Consider the following 15,769-nt stretch of genomic DNA (forward strand, 5'->3'; position numbering starts at 1 on the left):
CCAATATAAAGGAGGTGACGACCCCTCAAATTTATAAACATTTTGTCAACCTCAGGTCTTTTATTTTGATAATAGTAAAACAATGTGTTTCATTTAACAATTCACAACATTTTTGTGTTTCTCTATTTCTCACCTGGGCCTTATTTGATTAGTTATTACAATTAGTCTTTAATATATATATATATATATATATTGTTTTTTTTTTAATACTAAAATTGTGGGTATGTTAAAAGACACGAAGAAAAGAGAAATGTGTGGTGAAAGCTTAGACAATTAATGATAGATTAATGAGATAATAGTAAAAATAAGTTAATATAAACTTTTGGGTAACAGTAAAAAAAAACTTAATGAAAAGAAGTAAAAAAAAAAAGGCTAAATGCAAAATTAGAGCTTCACGTGGCAGGACCTTATGCACTCCTACACGAGATCTCTGTTTAATAATTTCCAGTTAACTAGCAAAAGTTTCATTTCCAAGTCATCAGTTTCAGAAAACTTCAAAGTATTTAAGCTTCAACATACATTCAAGAAATTAGAATTTACTCTGATTGATATAAAAATTGCTCTCTCCTGAAACAGTTAAGGATTGAGCACATTCACATGATAAACATGCTTTAATCTCATTCGCCTTCATTACATTGATGGTAGTAAACATAATGTCTCATTTTCCTTTTTCTTTTTTTCTTGTTTTCCATCCTGATCAATCCAAAATTGACTTAGACGATAGACTTATTTATTATATCACAGAACCATCTTGGATTACTGTGTTTTTTAATATTACTGTAACACCAGAGCGGATGTAAAACCCTTCAGAAGATCTATCAGCCTCTTGTACACCCTGCAATTCCACATAAAAGTAAACTAAGTGCAGGTTGGACAACTACAAATTAGTTATCATTGGTAAAAGGCTTAACTGGAAAATATCTATGTGCTTATTAATGAGGCTAAGAGGATGAAAAATTGAAATGATTGTTTCATAGTTTATAGAAAATCCTTATTATTCACCGGACAAAGTTTTCTTCAGCGCCAAGTTGGAAGAATCTCCAACCATATACGTGGCAGTTCAGAAGACTATCCATGTATGTTAAATCACAAAATTATTAAATCATTTAAATAAGTTACATAGATTTTTAGTATGTCATGTGACTTAAAGTACATTGTACACATATGCAGGCTTTTAAGTTGGAGGAACTTTACTTCAAAGTAAATTCTAGCCTTATTTTTAACTTCTGAGCAATTAAACAGTATTGTAGATTCTCAATTACTTTATTTTCTATTATGATCATTGCCATCTTTTTATTTTCTTATTCATCAGTTTGGATAGTGACTACAAATTAGGTAAGTTTATCAAAGATTTAGTGCATTGTGAAGTCATCATACTCTATTCTAAAGGTATGAAGAATCCTACCTCCGAGTTTGCAATCACAACATTCTTCCCAATTCTGGCATTTTTGTCGATAATGCATTCTCTGCACAAATTATAAGAAGAGACATTAGAAAGAAGAGAAATGGAAAAAGAATTAGACTATAAGTGAGTGCGCACGTGTGCATGTGTGAGTAAAGGGGTTCAAGCTATTTATACTTGATTTTTGTATTTTCTCCTATTCCAACTGGAACAGTTCCCTCAGCTAAAAGTGATGCTGCTTCAGCATCAGTTTCATAGAAGTCAGCTCCAAGCATCACTGTATCCTGCATGCATTGGGCCATAGTAAAAAATGTCTCTCAGAAGCATAAGGAACAGAGACAGAGATTACCAAAATATAGAAATGATATTCTTTTTGCTACAGTAAATCATTTTAAATTTACAGAATCTAGAACTTCTTATAAATAAATTAATTCAGAGTGCTTTAGAACATTTCAAAGATAGCTTCCCACTAGTTGTGAAATTTGTTGTGTAATATTCTATTCTACAATTCTCTGATAACATGCTATCAAGTAATGATGGAAACTACTGTCATACCTTTAAGTGTACATTAGATCTTATTCGGGATCTGATACCAACAACGCTATGCTCTATGAAGCAATTAGTTAAGAAACTTCCATGTGATATGATTGAGTCAACTATCTGAATAAGAATTAGCAGTTGTGTTATACTTCAAGAACTAGAAGCAGGTGAAAGATAAAGCTAGAAACAGAAACTGAAAGAAAAAAGTTATATATGCTTGACTGCCTCAAAACAGTGCCCATTATTTGTAGATTCCTCACTTCGAAGAACATATTGGTTTTTTTACCAATGTCATTTGTGTCTTAATGCAGCTTTAAAAACTTAGCTCATAAAATAGCAAAAACATTGTGAGCAATGCTCAAAGTTATAATTTTCTCAATTTGAAAGCTTTAAGAGCAAATTAAAGGCAGCAATTTACTTACCTTGCTACTATCAATTTTTGTTGGTGGTAAGTTTCTTCTTGATGTATACATTGGCTTTGCTGCATCATAAAAACTAAACCTTGGTGGCTGAAAAGTACAAAAAAAGATGCTATGTGACACTTGAAGCATTTTTGTTTAAATATGAGATCATCAATCATGGCTAATTGCAATTAACATGAAAACAATTAGAAGAGTAGTTCTCTTAGAGAATAAGTCATTATAGGTTAGGGAAGGTCATGATAGTACAACCAATTTGAAAATTAGTGTTGAATTATACTTTGACAAATATATTTCATTGGGTAAAACTTAGTAGAATTCCTTAGGTGTAGTATATAAGGTTCCCCAATTAAATTCAAATGCAAAGCTGCATTGAATGTACTTTTTTAGTCAATGCAACTGTGTTTGAATCTAATTAGGGAACCTAATGTAGAACATCTAAGGAACTGTATCTAAGTTTTACCCTAGTTCTTTACCTCATTTGACAATCAATATGAAAGAAATGAGCGACATAGCAAGAATTACATAATCCCCCCCCCCCCCCAATTAAACATGGTTATTGTTGCATATTTTACTGAGTTGAGCAATTAATATCTATTATAGCTTGAAGTAGCAATTTGAAATAATTTGACTTTTGTTCATGTAGACTGCATGTCTCTTTGATTTCTTAAGCATCCTACATGATGAGCCCTAAAAGGCTAGGATAGGAGTGAGATATAGTACTTACGTGCTGAGTGAGGGCAAGGTTTGCTTCAAAGAAGGATCTGATGGTCCCTATGTCTTCCCAATAATCATTGAAAAGATAAGCCTGTGAAAAAAAAATGCTCAATATTATAAAAAGGAATATCGAGTAGACATTTTGCATGAGGTTCAGAATATTTAGTAGATAATAATTGTTCTCTGCATGTATGTGTGTATGTATGATACACTCCATGGGCCAGCTAGTTCATGGAAAGACAGTTTTTGAGCACTCAAAAAAAGATTATATAAAGACCTTTATGAAGAATTCTCTGGCTGAGGCAGGAATTATCTCTGAACCAAAGTCATTTGCAGTCGGAAATCTCCACCTGACTCCAGAATAATATGGCAATAAGTGTTCCTAAATTTGTGTTTGACATGAAATCTTTTGTGCATGTGAGGGAGAGAGGGGACATTGAGGTGAAACTAGCCTAAGGAGTCACTTCTATCATATAGAATTCATAAATTAATAATTCCATAGAGCTCAATACCTCAAAAGATTCAGAAGAATCTCCTTCTTGAAGACATAGACTCCCATGGAAGCAATGTATGGTTTCTTTTGAGCCTCATCCTTCGAAAGTCCCAAAACTGTTGTATCTACTGCCTGAAGCATATAATGGAGTCAGCATAATACTCAAGTTCCTAATACCATTTAAAGTTGACATGATATCATAATTTCAATTATTACCATGATTCAGAAAGAGGGATTACCATTGCCTTCAGATCCTCTCCCTTAGGTTTTTCACTGAATGAAAGGATTCTTCCTTTGTTGTCTATCTTCATTAGACCAAAGTCTGAGGCACGACTATCAACAAAGCAGAAAAAATTATCATAATTAAAGGCAAGGCATAGTTATTGTGAACTGGGAGAGACATTAAAATGCCAAGTTCTGGGATTAATGGCAGCAACAATAAAAGTTTATGTGAGAAAAGATGCAAAACCTAAATAGCTCAATACCTCTGCCTATGCATCTATACTAGCTGAGTGTCATTAATCAGAAAGGACCAACCAGTTTTATGGGGTTATGTGGTCAGCTATACATGTCTAAGTCACCCAACTTGGGAAACTTTGATAAACAATAATATACCTGTCATCCATTGGTATAGAAGAGATGGTGATATCTGCACCACTCTGCCGATGATTCTGAAAATGAAGAGATAATTCATAATGTATAAGAATATATCAACTGAAAGAGTGAAAAAAAAAAAATAAAAAAAAAACACTTTTCAAGTGAACTTCATTCAGTGCCTTACTTGAATGAAGTCCATATAATCCATCCGATATAAGTGATCCCCTGAGAGAATCAGCACATCCTCAATCGCCTTACTTCTTGCATCCTATTGCATAAAATCCATATTAAATATTTCCATACCCTTTAACGGTCTAGCATCCATGTTTTTTTTTTTCATGTATGGTCAGTGAAGTTGGGGAATGAATTTTTTAATTCAAAGTGCAATGTAGACACCAATGTTTCCATCCAATTTCTATTGGTCGTTTAAATGCAGCCTTATATTTAGTTTATATATATATATATATGTGTGTGTGTGTGTGTGTATATATATAAAATGGGACTTAAAGGTTTCAACCAATATCAACCACAAGGTAATCTCCAGGCATCATTCTAAAAAAAAAAAGGTAATCTCCAGGCATTAATGCAAAAGTATTAATGCAACATAAATTTCCATCACAATACAAACGTAAAGAAACTCAAAAGTTATTTAATTAACCAAAACGCTTCTCTCTCTCTCTCTTTTTATAACCTCCAAAACCTATTTAATTCATTGTCAGTTTCAATCTTCACTTATTAATCTCCTGGACTATTATATATGAACCATTTTCCACTTGGACATTCATCAAAATAGATCTTTGGTCTCTTATAACAAAAAATAAAAGAAAAAAAGAACATATCTTTGGTCTTATCTTGATTAAAAGATGGCCAAGATCTCTGTTCTATTTTGTTTCATTATCCTATTTGCTTTAGGGTTTGTTGATTGTCATAGAGCGCAGGAAAAATTGGGGTACATGAGCTCAAGAATGGAAATATCTCTGCAAAGTTCACTAATTGGGGTGCATCCCTTGTCTCCCTTATTGCTCCTGACAAAAATGGACAAATGGCTGATGTTGTTCTTGGATATGATTCAATTAAGGAATACATCAATAGCTCCTCGCCTTTTGGTGCAATTGTTGGACGGGTTGCTAATAGAATCAAAGGTGCTCAGTTTACTTTAAATGGGAACTTGCATAAACTAGTTGCTAATGAAGGACACAACACAATTCACGGTAGCTCTAGAGGATTCAGTCGTGTTGTTTGGAGAGTGGTCAGGCATCAAAAAGAAGGAAGTCATCCCTACATTCAGTTCTCCTATCGAAGTTTTGATGGCGAGCAAGGATTTCCAGGTGATCTCGTTGTCAATGTGATGTGAACTACATGCTCATTGGACATGATACAATGATAGTAACATTGAAAGCCAATGCTCTAAACAAGCCTACACTAGTGAATCTAGCACAACAAACTTACTGGAACCTAGGTGGCCACAATAGCGGCAATATCCTGTCTCATAAAATCCAGATATTTGGCTCTCACATCACGCCTGTTGATCGCCAGCTTATTCCCACTGGAAAAATTGTGCCAGTAACTGGAACACCATATGATTTCCTCAAGCCCCACACCATTGGAAGCAGGATCAAGAAGCTGTCTAATGGTTATGATATTAACTATGTGCTTAATGGTGGCAAGGGCAATAAACTGAGGTGCGCAGCAGTGGTGCACCATAAGAAGTCAGGAAGGGTATTGGAGCTGTCAACAACTGCTCCAGGCATGCAATTCTTCACAAGCAACTGGAATAAGGATTTTAAGGGAAAAGGTGGATACATCTATAAACCCCATGCAGGACTATGTTTGGAGACTCAAGGTTTCCCTGATGCAGTGAATCACCCCAATTTCCCTTCACAGATTGTGAGGAAAGGAAAGCCTTACTCGCATTCTATGCTGATTAAGTTTTTAACTACAAGTCCATCTGCTTAATTGTAGATGACTAAAACCTTCTACATAATTTGTTTTTGGCTTTCATCTGTCTTCCAATTGTTTCAGTGTATCCTTTGACATCAGAACATTCTTTTTGATGAATAAGAAATTATATTTACTATATTCCAAATACTAATCGAAAGCTGAGACTAACAATGCCCATTATGAAGAGAGGTTATCAGTGAGTCCCTGGGTTGGATATTTATGTACCGAATATTGATTCTAGCTAAGAGAGAAAGTTATGAAGTGAGCTTCTTGAATCTGCAAATTGAACCAAAATAAGGAGGACTATCTCATATGTCAAATGAGTCTATCTTCAAAATTGATTCGTCCCTATAGACAACCCAGTATACAATAGCAAATTTGCAATAGTAAAGTTGTCCAAATAGCTTAAAATATATATCTTACATGGAAGAGCATTTCAAAAATCTTGTCATCCTAATTAAATGTTAATATCAATTACCTCAAAAAGCCAATGGAACTGTCGTACAGCATCTGCTGTGCCCTGAAACCACTTTTTACCTAACTCTCCTGGAGTTTGAGTTGCGGCAAGAACCTGCAATTGAACAAAACAACCTATTAGAGTTTTCTTCCATACCATAGTACTTTTCAAATGTAACCTTGTTCATTCTAAACACCACCGAGCTAGTGTGTGTCCTTACATTTACCATCTTTAGAAACCATTTAACTAGTATTCTAAAGTTGAGATTGAGTTCGAACATAGCACCATTTGTTCTAATACCATGATAAATTATTGTTTATCCCAAAAGCTTGAAGTGTTACGAAATTGTTAATTTAACCATTATTCTAAGACTATGTATGCACTTGTAGAGGTAAGCATGATTATCTAGTCTCAAATGTACCTCGACATAGCCATCTCCAAAGGTGACTCCACTGCCAAAGTTGTAAGCTCGTGCAAGATGCCTGTTAAGTGATGCTGAGTTGAACTGAGTGAGAATGTACACTTTGTTGATCCCACTATTGATGCAGTTGCTCATTGGCACATCAATGAGCCTGTAAGATCCTCCAATTGGAACCTACAATAGGATATAACAAATTAAATGACTAACCAATGTGCCCCACAAGTATGAACTTAAAGGCCTTATGAAATTTAAGAAACATAAACCAAGTGTGTGTATAATATATATTCACTTGCGTACAATATTTCAGTGCACTAGACTTGACATGAAAGTGACTTGTAACACAAGTCAAGCACTTACTGTAGCTTCATAATAATAAGGCCTTGATGGGAAATACATGCATGAAAAATTTGCAAAAATAAAGACTTACAGCAGGTTTGGCACGGCGTTTAGTGAGTGGGAAAAGACGAGTACCAGCACCTCCACCGAGTATGATTGCCACAACCGTCCGTGGGTCCCGCTTTTCCATCTCTAGGTCCCTCAACTGCAATATTGGACCCCACATTGTCGACTGTTATTTTAGATCATATAGTGGACCATATCATATGTGACACTGTGACCCAATAGTTAATTAATAATGTAGATTTATCTCTTGGGTTTATTAGTATACAGTAACACTTTCAAGGCTTACCAAACAACATTGTTGGACATATTAAGATGGCCCATTTATGGAATAAAGTATTTTCTGTGTCTTGGGCCATAGCCTTAAATAAATGTCTGGACAGCAATGCTGGGCTGAGCTATACAATCATATAGAAAATCTATTCCAAAAATGATTTTATAGATAGCAAAGAACTACAATTTTTTATTACAAATTCAATCCTGGGCCCAAAGTTCTTTCTTTTTTTGTTTTCCTTCAGAAATAAACAGTTCGCAGGTTGTGGATTCTAACTGGATCATAGTGGATCATGGGCTTGGGTTTAGTCAAACTCAAGCAAATATCAAGCCCAAACTCTTTTTCAGCGCAGGCCTGCAGCTGAACAGAGATGGGGCTGATATGTCATGAACATTGGCCTGGTGCATCACCACATAACACCCCCATAATTCAAACTCTGAGAGCCACTAGTTGAATATACTCATGGATAATGCAAACGTTCAAAATTTTGAAAAACTACACAGGCTCTATTATTTTTTTTTGAAAAGGACCACACAGGCTCTATTGAATACAAAAGGAAATATATGTACATTTGACAAACTTCTTAGATTTCTCAATTCAATTCAATTACATGATTGTATTGATCAATATGGGACAAACACTGGTATCTTCTCCGATGAAAAATAAATTCAACCACAACATCCATTGTTAATGTAATTACATGGTTGAATTTAAAGTACAACACTTACAAAAATGTACCAAAGTTGTGTGATATACCATTTCTACTATTGCAACAAATTAGCTACTCAGAAATGTTATACTTTGCATATTTGTAACTTTGTATGTACCATGAGCTAAAGCACACACTTTGGTGAGTATTCAGATTGCTCACCTTGGACTCCCCAACTATATCAGCAGTAAGAGACATAGAAACATGTCTCCTAACATTCTTATTGCCACCACTTTCTTGCTGAACTTGTTGTGTCAGCTTCAGCTTCTTCCCCATCATTTCTCCATCACAAAACTTCACAAGCCCCCACTTCCTCCCTGCCAGCCTTGTCGCGCCACGTAACTGTCTGGCGACTGAGAGGGAAATCCGGCCATCGGCAGCCACTGCCATTTTTTCTCCAAGACTCAAGGAGAGAATTGGAATTTTGTTAAATGGTGAGGTCTCATGTGAAGGGCTATAAGGGAGGGGCAAAGCTACTGTTGGAGTTAGATTTGCTTACATGGAATGCATGCTATTGGAGGATTGGGCCACGCTATCCAAAATCAACTACATCCACCAATTTTCGTTTGTGTTCTTGTGGCCCTTTAGAGCAAGTTGTGTAGATACATATTTGTCCTCACACATAGTGTGAAATTACGGATCAAGGAATATTCTATACATGCTGCCTCCAGATTTTTGGTCCTGAGTGTGATAGTATGTGCTAGGATTTCTAGTGTCGGCTTATTATGGGTCATTTTTTTTTTTTTTTTTTTGGGTTAAATTGCAAATTTTTCCTTGTGTTGGAGAAGAGAGAATTTAGAAGCTAGAGTTGGGGCTGCAGAAGCTAGAATTTCGCTAGAGCAAAAGTATCCTGCGGATTTTGAGTGAAATGACAACTTGTAAAAATCAATTATGGTAGAAAGTTTCTTTTGAAACTCGCTTGGACTTTCAATCGAGCGAGTTTGCACTTGGGTAGCTCTCTCACTCTTCTCTTTGGAATTTGGATGTAAAATTGCGGGTTTTTTGAGATACGAAAGAGCGATAATTGCATAGAAACAATAAATAACAAAAGCAACTGAATTCTCTCGAGTTTTGAAACTCACTCAAATGAAATTTAGGCAAGTTTCTGGCAAAACTCTCTATCCAACTGATTTTAGGAAAAAGAAAAAAAAAAAAGTCAATTTCGCTAGAAACTCGTTTAACAGGGCAACTCCCTCGAGCAAAATTGTGAAAACTACTGCTACAACTTCACCTTCCGAACCTATTATCTCAAATGCAAATACAACTCGATAAAATAATAAATACACGGAAATAATTTGTAAATACAAATATATATATATATATATATATTGAGAATCAGAGTCATCACTAGAAAGATCATAACACATCATTGAGAGCTATACTATTCACTTACTATATAGAAATTTTTTTGGCTACTCAACTTATATAGAAAGCTATTGCTTATATTTGAATGAAAACTACAGAAGTAGATGAATCATAAAATTTTTGTATGAAACAACATTCACATAGAAGTCATAACTTGTGAATCTTGTCCATTGCATGACCCATCAGTCACTGTACGAATAAAGTGACTTTTTTTTTGGGATCAGTCACTGTACGAATAAAGTGACTTTTTTTTTGGGGTTTAAATAATAAAGTAACAAATGCCCCATTGATTTAATGACAATGCATTGCAGTTACTATTTTTAGAAAATGCATTGCGGTTATTGTGATTTTACCATTTTGGCATGCACTTTCTGAATTATGAGTGTTCCAGAACTAAATAACACAGTCACATTTATCTCAACTAGTAAGTTACCCGAGCGATACATGAATAATATTGTAATATTTTATGTAAGATAGTTTTGGAGAATGTTATATCTTATATATGCGTTATAGCATAATTGTTATAGAACTTTATTAGTAATACGTTTATCATAAAAAATAACAATTATAAATTGCACACACATATCCGTTATAATTATTCAATTGAAAAAAAAAAAATAAAGGATAAAATACTATTTTGGTCCCTAAACTTTACAAAAATTTTGTTTTCATCCCTAAACTTTAAAAAGTTCTTTTTTATCCCTAAAATTTGTAAAGAGTTTTTAAAATAGTATAGAGAAAAAAATAATGATGAAAAAGAACTTTTTCAATAGTTTAGGGATGAAAAACAAACTTTTAAAATTTAAGAACATAAATAAAACATTTTCAATAATTTAGGGATGAAATATAAACTTTTCAATAGACTGTGGAGTGATTTATCTCCACTTTTTATTTTTTTCCTTTTTGTATGGTCCTTTGTGATTTATTTTTATTTTCTTTTTCTTTTTCTTTTTGTATGGTACTTTACTTTCAAGACTATGAAGTGATTTATCTTTATCTTCTTTTTTTTTTCTTTTTGTATGGTACTTTACTTTAAAGAAATCAAGTACTTGGTAAATTTTTTTTCCATTTTTTTTTTGTAAATTTTATATTATTAAGTGGATTAAAAATATTTAAGATAGTAATTAGTATTTAGAATTAGAATGTGCACTGTGGAGTGATTTATCTTTATCTTTTTTTTTCCTTTTTATATGGTACTTTACTCTTAAGAAATCAAGTACTGGGTAAATTTTTTTTTTCTTTTGTAAATTTTATATTATTAAGTGAATTATAAATATTTAAGATAGTAATTAGTATTTAGAGTGTGGACTGTGGAGTGATTTATCTTTATCTTTTTTTTTTCTTTTCTTTTTATATGGTACTTTACTCTCAAGAAATCAAGTACTGGGTAATTTTTTTTTTGTAAATTTTATATTATTAAGTGGATTATAAATATTTAAAATAGTAATTAGTATTTAGAATGTGGACTGTGAAGTGATATTTCTTTATTCTTTTTTTCCTTTTTGTGTGGTACTTTACTTTCAAAAAACAAAGTACTAGGAATTTTTTTTTTTTTTGTAAATTTTATATTATTAAGTGGATTATAAATATTTTAGATAGTTTTTAGTACTTAGAGTATGGACTGTGGAATGATTTATCTTTATCTTTTTTTTTCTTTTTGTATGGTGCTTTTCTTTCAAGAAATCAAGTACTAGGTAAATTTTTTTTTTCACTTTTTTTTTTCTTTTGTAAATTTTATATTATTAAGTGAATTATAAATATTTAAGATAGAAGCATATTGTAATTATCTCTCAAAAAAAAAAAGTATGGATTGTGGAATGATTTATCTTTATCTTTTTTTTTTTTTTGTATGGTACTTTATTTTCAAGAAATCAAGTACTAGGTAAATTTTTTTTTTTCACTTTTTTTTTCTTTTGTAAATTTTATATTATTAAGTGGATAATAAATATTTAAAATAGTTATTAATATTTAGAGTTTGGATTGTGGAGTGATTTATCTTTATTTTTTTCTTTTTCTTTTTGTATGGTACTTTACTTTCAAGAAATCAAGTACTGGGTAAATTTTCTTTTTTTCACTTTTTTTGTTCTTTTGAAAATTTTATATTATTAAGTGGATTATAAATATTTAAGATAGTAATTAGTATTTAGAGTGTGGACTGTGGAGTGATTTATCTTTATCTTTTCTTTTTCTTTTTGAATCGTACTTTACTTTCAAAAAATCAAGTATTGGTATTTTTTTTTCACTTTTTTTTTTCTTTTGTAAATTTTATATTATTAAGTGGATAATAAATATTTAAGGTAGTTATTAGTATTTAGAATTTAGACTATGGAGTGATTTATCTTTTTCTTATCTTTTCCTTTTTGTATGGTACTTTACTTTCAAAAAATCAAGTACTGGGTAAATTTTCTTTTTTTCACTTTTTTTGTTCTTTTGAAAATTTTATATTATTAAGTGGATTATAAATATTTAAGATAGTAATTAGTATTTAAAGTGTGAATTGTGGAGTGATTTATCTTTTTCTTATCTTTTCCTTTTTGTATGGTACTTTACTTTCAAAAAATCAAGTACTGGTATTTTTTTTTCACTTTTTTTTTTCTTTTGTAAATTTTATATTATTAAGTGGATAATAAATATTTAAGGTAGCTATTAGTATTTAGAATTTGGACTATGGAGTGATTTATCTTTTCCTTTTTGTATGGTACTTTACTTTCAAGAAATCAAGTACTAGGTAATTTTTTTTTTTCTTTTGTAAATTTTATATGATTAAGTGGATTATAAATATTTAAGATAGTAAGTAGTATTTAGAGTGAGGACTCTGGTGTGATTTATCTTTATCTGTTTTTCTTTTTGTATGATACTTTATTTTCAAGAAATCAAGTACTGGATAAATTTTTTTTTCACTCTTTTTTTTCTTTTTTAAATTTTATATTATTAAGTGGATTATAAATATTTAAGATAACAAGTATTATTTAAAGTGTGAACACTACAAAAAACTTGATTTTTAGTAGCGGTTGTAACCATGAGGACTGCTGTTGCTCGAATCCGTTGGACGCTGAGATAAGGACATGATGCTACAACTCGCTTGAAATTGATGCTTGGCTCACGCAGTGCCAACTTCTATAACTTGCACAGAGTAAATCAAGTGGTTCAACAGAAAAATAATAATAAAGAAAATACAAAGACAAGCACAAGAAAGAATGAAAAAGAGGGAGAATGCCTGCTAAGGCTGAAAAAAAAAAAAAAAAAAAAACAGCGCTCAATTTGCTCTAACCCAAAAACATCAAGTCCTTTTATAGAGGTGGCACTCACAAGAAACCCTAGTGATTTGAAAGAGTGCGGCTAAAGAAAAAATGCTTGCCAAGCAAGACAATTGTGGCACTAACTTGCCTAACAAAACTAAGGTGGGCTTGCACTCCAAAGGGGATGTCTTTTGTGTGTGACTAGGCCCATGAAAGTGAAACGCCAATGTTCAAAAAATACAAAAAAAAAAGGGTGCGTGCTCCATGTGGTTAAAACAACGAAAAGACATCTTGGATGGCAAAACTATAATATATAGCATTGAGATGAAAGAAGCCCAAATTGCACTTGGATGAAAGCCTTGTGTACCCGTAAGACCAAGTCCATTATTAAAGATTAAAAAAAAAAAAAAAAAAAAAATGAAAGAACACTTCAAGCCTCATCTTCCTTGCATTAGAAAGACGCAAAGCCGAATATTGAAATGGGGAAATTTCTAGACATCAAAATTTTATGATGTATTCACAACCGTGTGATTGTTCATGATAAAATATTTATGATCAAATTAATCTCTAATTAATGATGTGGACGATCAGCGAATGAAGTCAAGCCATGTGACAACATTTAATGAAGAAAGCCATATGGCAACGTCAAAAGAAAAGACTATATGGAAAGTTCTTATTAAATGAAGGATTAAATTAAATTAATAATTAACTCTCAATAAATATTGAGAGAAAATTCTCAAATTAAATACTATTGAGTTGCCTATAAATAATAAAATAATACTATTGAGTTGCAGATAAGATGCCATAAAGGAAAACCCTTTTTATTATTTCTTAAAAAATAATAAAATAAAATAAAATGAAATCCAATTAAAATTCACACTTAATTAATTTTAAATTAGTTCTTGTTGGAACCAATCAAAATTAAGTGTCTAAAATAAGACGTGATCGGGCCCATTGTGTAGGTGAGCCATGATCATTGAAGATTGTTTGTATGATAACTTTTAATCAAGTGGTACGATCAAGGCCCATGACATACCATTATAACCGTTAGAGCATCAACATTTGTTTCGTATCACAAATCTAAAGATCTAACTGTTGAAATTACGATCATGCCCTTGGTGCAAAATTACTATTTTGGCTTGAATGTTGGTTAAATGTAAGTTGTAAAATGGGCCATCTACAGAACATAAGCAAGGTATCTGAATATCCTCGTCAAAGAGTTAAAAGAAAATAAAAAAGAACTTTTTCGGCAACTTTCCTGTCAAGTGCAGCTTTTGGCAATCAATTAAGAATGTAACAAGCATTACAGATTGCTTTACTCTAGAAGACTTTAAAAAGCCCAACATTTAGTCTTATACATTTAGCTATCTCACTAATTGTTCTATTAATTCTCTCATCCATCCTACTCTATAGAGGTGTTCTTCATGCTGTAAAGTACCTCTTGGTAGTTGGTACCATGCTTTTCATAAAACTTCAAAAACTCACCATCCTTGAATTCAATGACATTCTTAGATTTAAGGCATGATCTTCCAAACTTGCTTTCCACTTCAGCTTTCTTCATGGTGTAAACTCAAACTTTTTTAGAATTGTTATCAATTGAACTCATAAAATACATAACTTACATCCATTATATTTGTGGGTGAACTTACATCCACAATAAAAATTCTCCTTGGTGAACTAGTATCTCAAACAATTCACTACTCTTATCTTTTGGTAAGTCTAGAATTTATTACTCCAACTTGTTTGGACTAGGTTTTTTTTTTTTTGGTGATAATTTGATAGCTTGGGGTGAGAGAATTTGAACCTTGGATGTCTTTGCTGGAAACACTAGGAGATGTCAACCAATTGAATTACAAGACTCTTGGCATTGTTTGGACTAGTCTGACTATTGACACATACTTCTATTGATTAGGCCACTTAACTACTAATTTTATTGACTTTAGTCCCAACGAATGAGAGAGAGATCTAATTATTTCCCATTTAAACTGGTACATTATGATTCTGAGAATTCCTAATGGAAGGATTTAAAGTATTTAATGAAGAAAAGGAATGTGGAAAGAAGAGACAATGGACTATTTACGAGTCTACTCCTTACATGTTTATCACATAATTATGTAGGAGCTCATTACTTATCTCATTATTGAATTCATTTGTAAGTGAACCCAACTAGCCCAAGTATAGCCCAACCGTTTCATAACATAAAAATAAAAAAGAGTTGTTTTCGGCCTAGTGCAATTGAGCGACCCAAATTGCATCAACGCCATAAAAGCAGAACAAAATCAATTTATTATTGGATTGTAGGGGTGTAATCAGTTAGCTTTGGCCAGTTTTCTTAGTGTTTGGCCATCCTAGCCAAAATTTTCGGTTTGTAAATTTCTCCACCGAAACTGATTAAAATAATTGAAAATCAATCGGTTTCGGTTTATTTTGGTCGGTTTTCGATTTTTATTTTGAACAATTGAAAAAAGAAACAAAACCCTAACTTTACGTTGTTACTACTAGGCTATTAGCTTTAATCTCATAAAAATAGCATTGATTCAGTATTAAACAAAACCCAAAATACAAAAAAAGAGAGGTTTATCAAGATTTTCAAAACCCTAACTTTAATCACTTAAAACAAGAGAGAGAGAGAGAGAGAGAGAGAGAGAGAGAGCTATTGAAGTGTTGAATGAAGCAAATCAAGAAAGAAAAGGGAAGAAAGAAAGAAGATCTTATCGATGATCAAAAGAAGCCTCAAGCCAATGATCAAAAGAGAGTGAGAGTGAAAGAAAAGGGGGAAATTGGCTTGTGGAAGCC

General features: G+C 32.4%; 1 protein-coding gene and 1 pseudogene across 1 annotated transcript; one reads left to right on the top strand and one right to left on the bottom strand.

The window, feature by feature from the left end:
* Nucleotides 1-520: 520 nt before the first annotated feature.
* LOC126689341 (glucose-1-phosphate adenylyltransferase large subunit 3, chloroplastic/amyloplastic) lies at nt 521-8,868 on the bottom strand. The gene is made up of 15 exons (XM_050384507.1): nt 8,532-8,868; nt 7,415-7,528; nt 6,988-7,161; nt 6,588-6,680; nt 4,353-4,436; nt 4,187-4,242; nt 3,811-3,904; nt 3,591-3,703; nt 3,356-3,428; nt 3,089-3,169; nt 2,365-2,451; nt 1,958-2,062; nt 1,580-1,686; nt 1,406-1,466; nt 521-835 (listed from the first exon to the last, which is right to left on the bottom strand). The coding sequence occupies exons 1-15, from the start codon at nt 8,757-8,759 to the stop codon at nt 734-736; spliced, it is 1,572 nt and encodes a 523-aa protein (XP_050240464.1). The 5' UTR covers nt 8,760-8,868; the 3' UTR covers nt 521-733.
* On the top strand, nt 5,032-6,124 carry LOC126689342 (uncharacterized; annotated as a pseudogene).
* Nucleotides 8,869-15,769: the final 6,901 nt, after the last annotated feature.

This window comes from Quercus robur, chromosome 6 (assembly GCF_932294415.1).
Source record: "Quercus robur chromosome 6, dhQueRobu3.1, whole genome shotgun sequence".
NCBI lineage: Eukaryota > Viridiplantae > Streptophyta > Magnoliopsida > Fagales > Fagaceae > Quercus > Quercus robur.

Excerpts from the sequence above, each read along its gene's own strand:
- LOC126689341 (XM_050384507.1), bottom strand. The coding sequence starts at position 8,759 with ATGGCAGTGGCTGCCGATGGCCGGATTTCCCTCTCAGTCGCCAGACAG. Across the intron at positions 4,243-4,352 it reads ATTATATGGACTTCATTCAA|AATCATCGGCAGAGTGGTGC; the intron begins GTAAGGCACTGA and ends CTTCATTTTCAG. Across the intron at positions 836-1,405 it reads TTGTGATTGCAAACTCGGAG|GGTGTACAAGAGGCTGATAG; the intron begins GTAGGATTCTTC and ends GTGGAATTGCAG.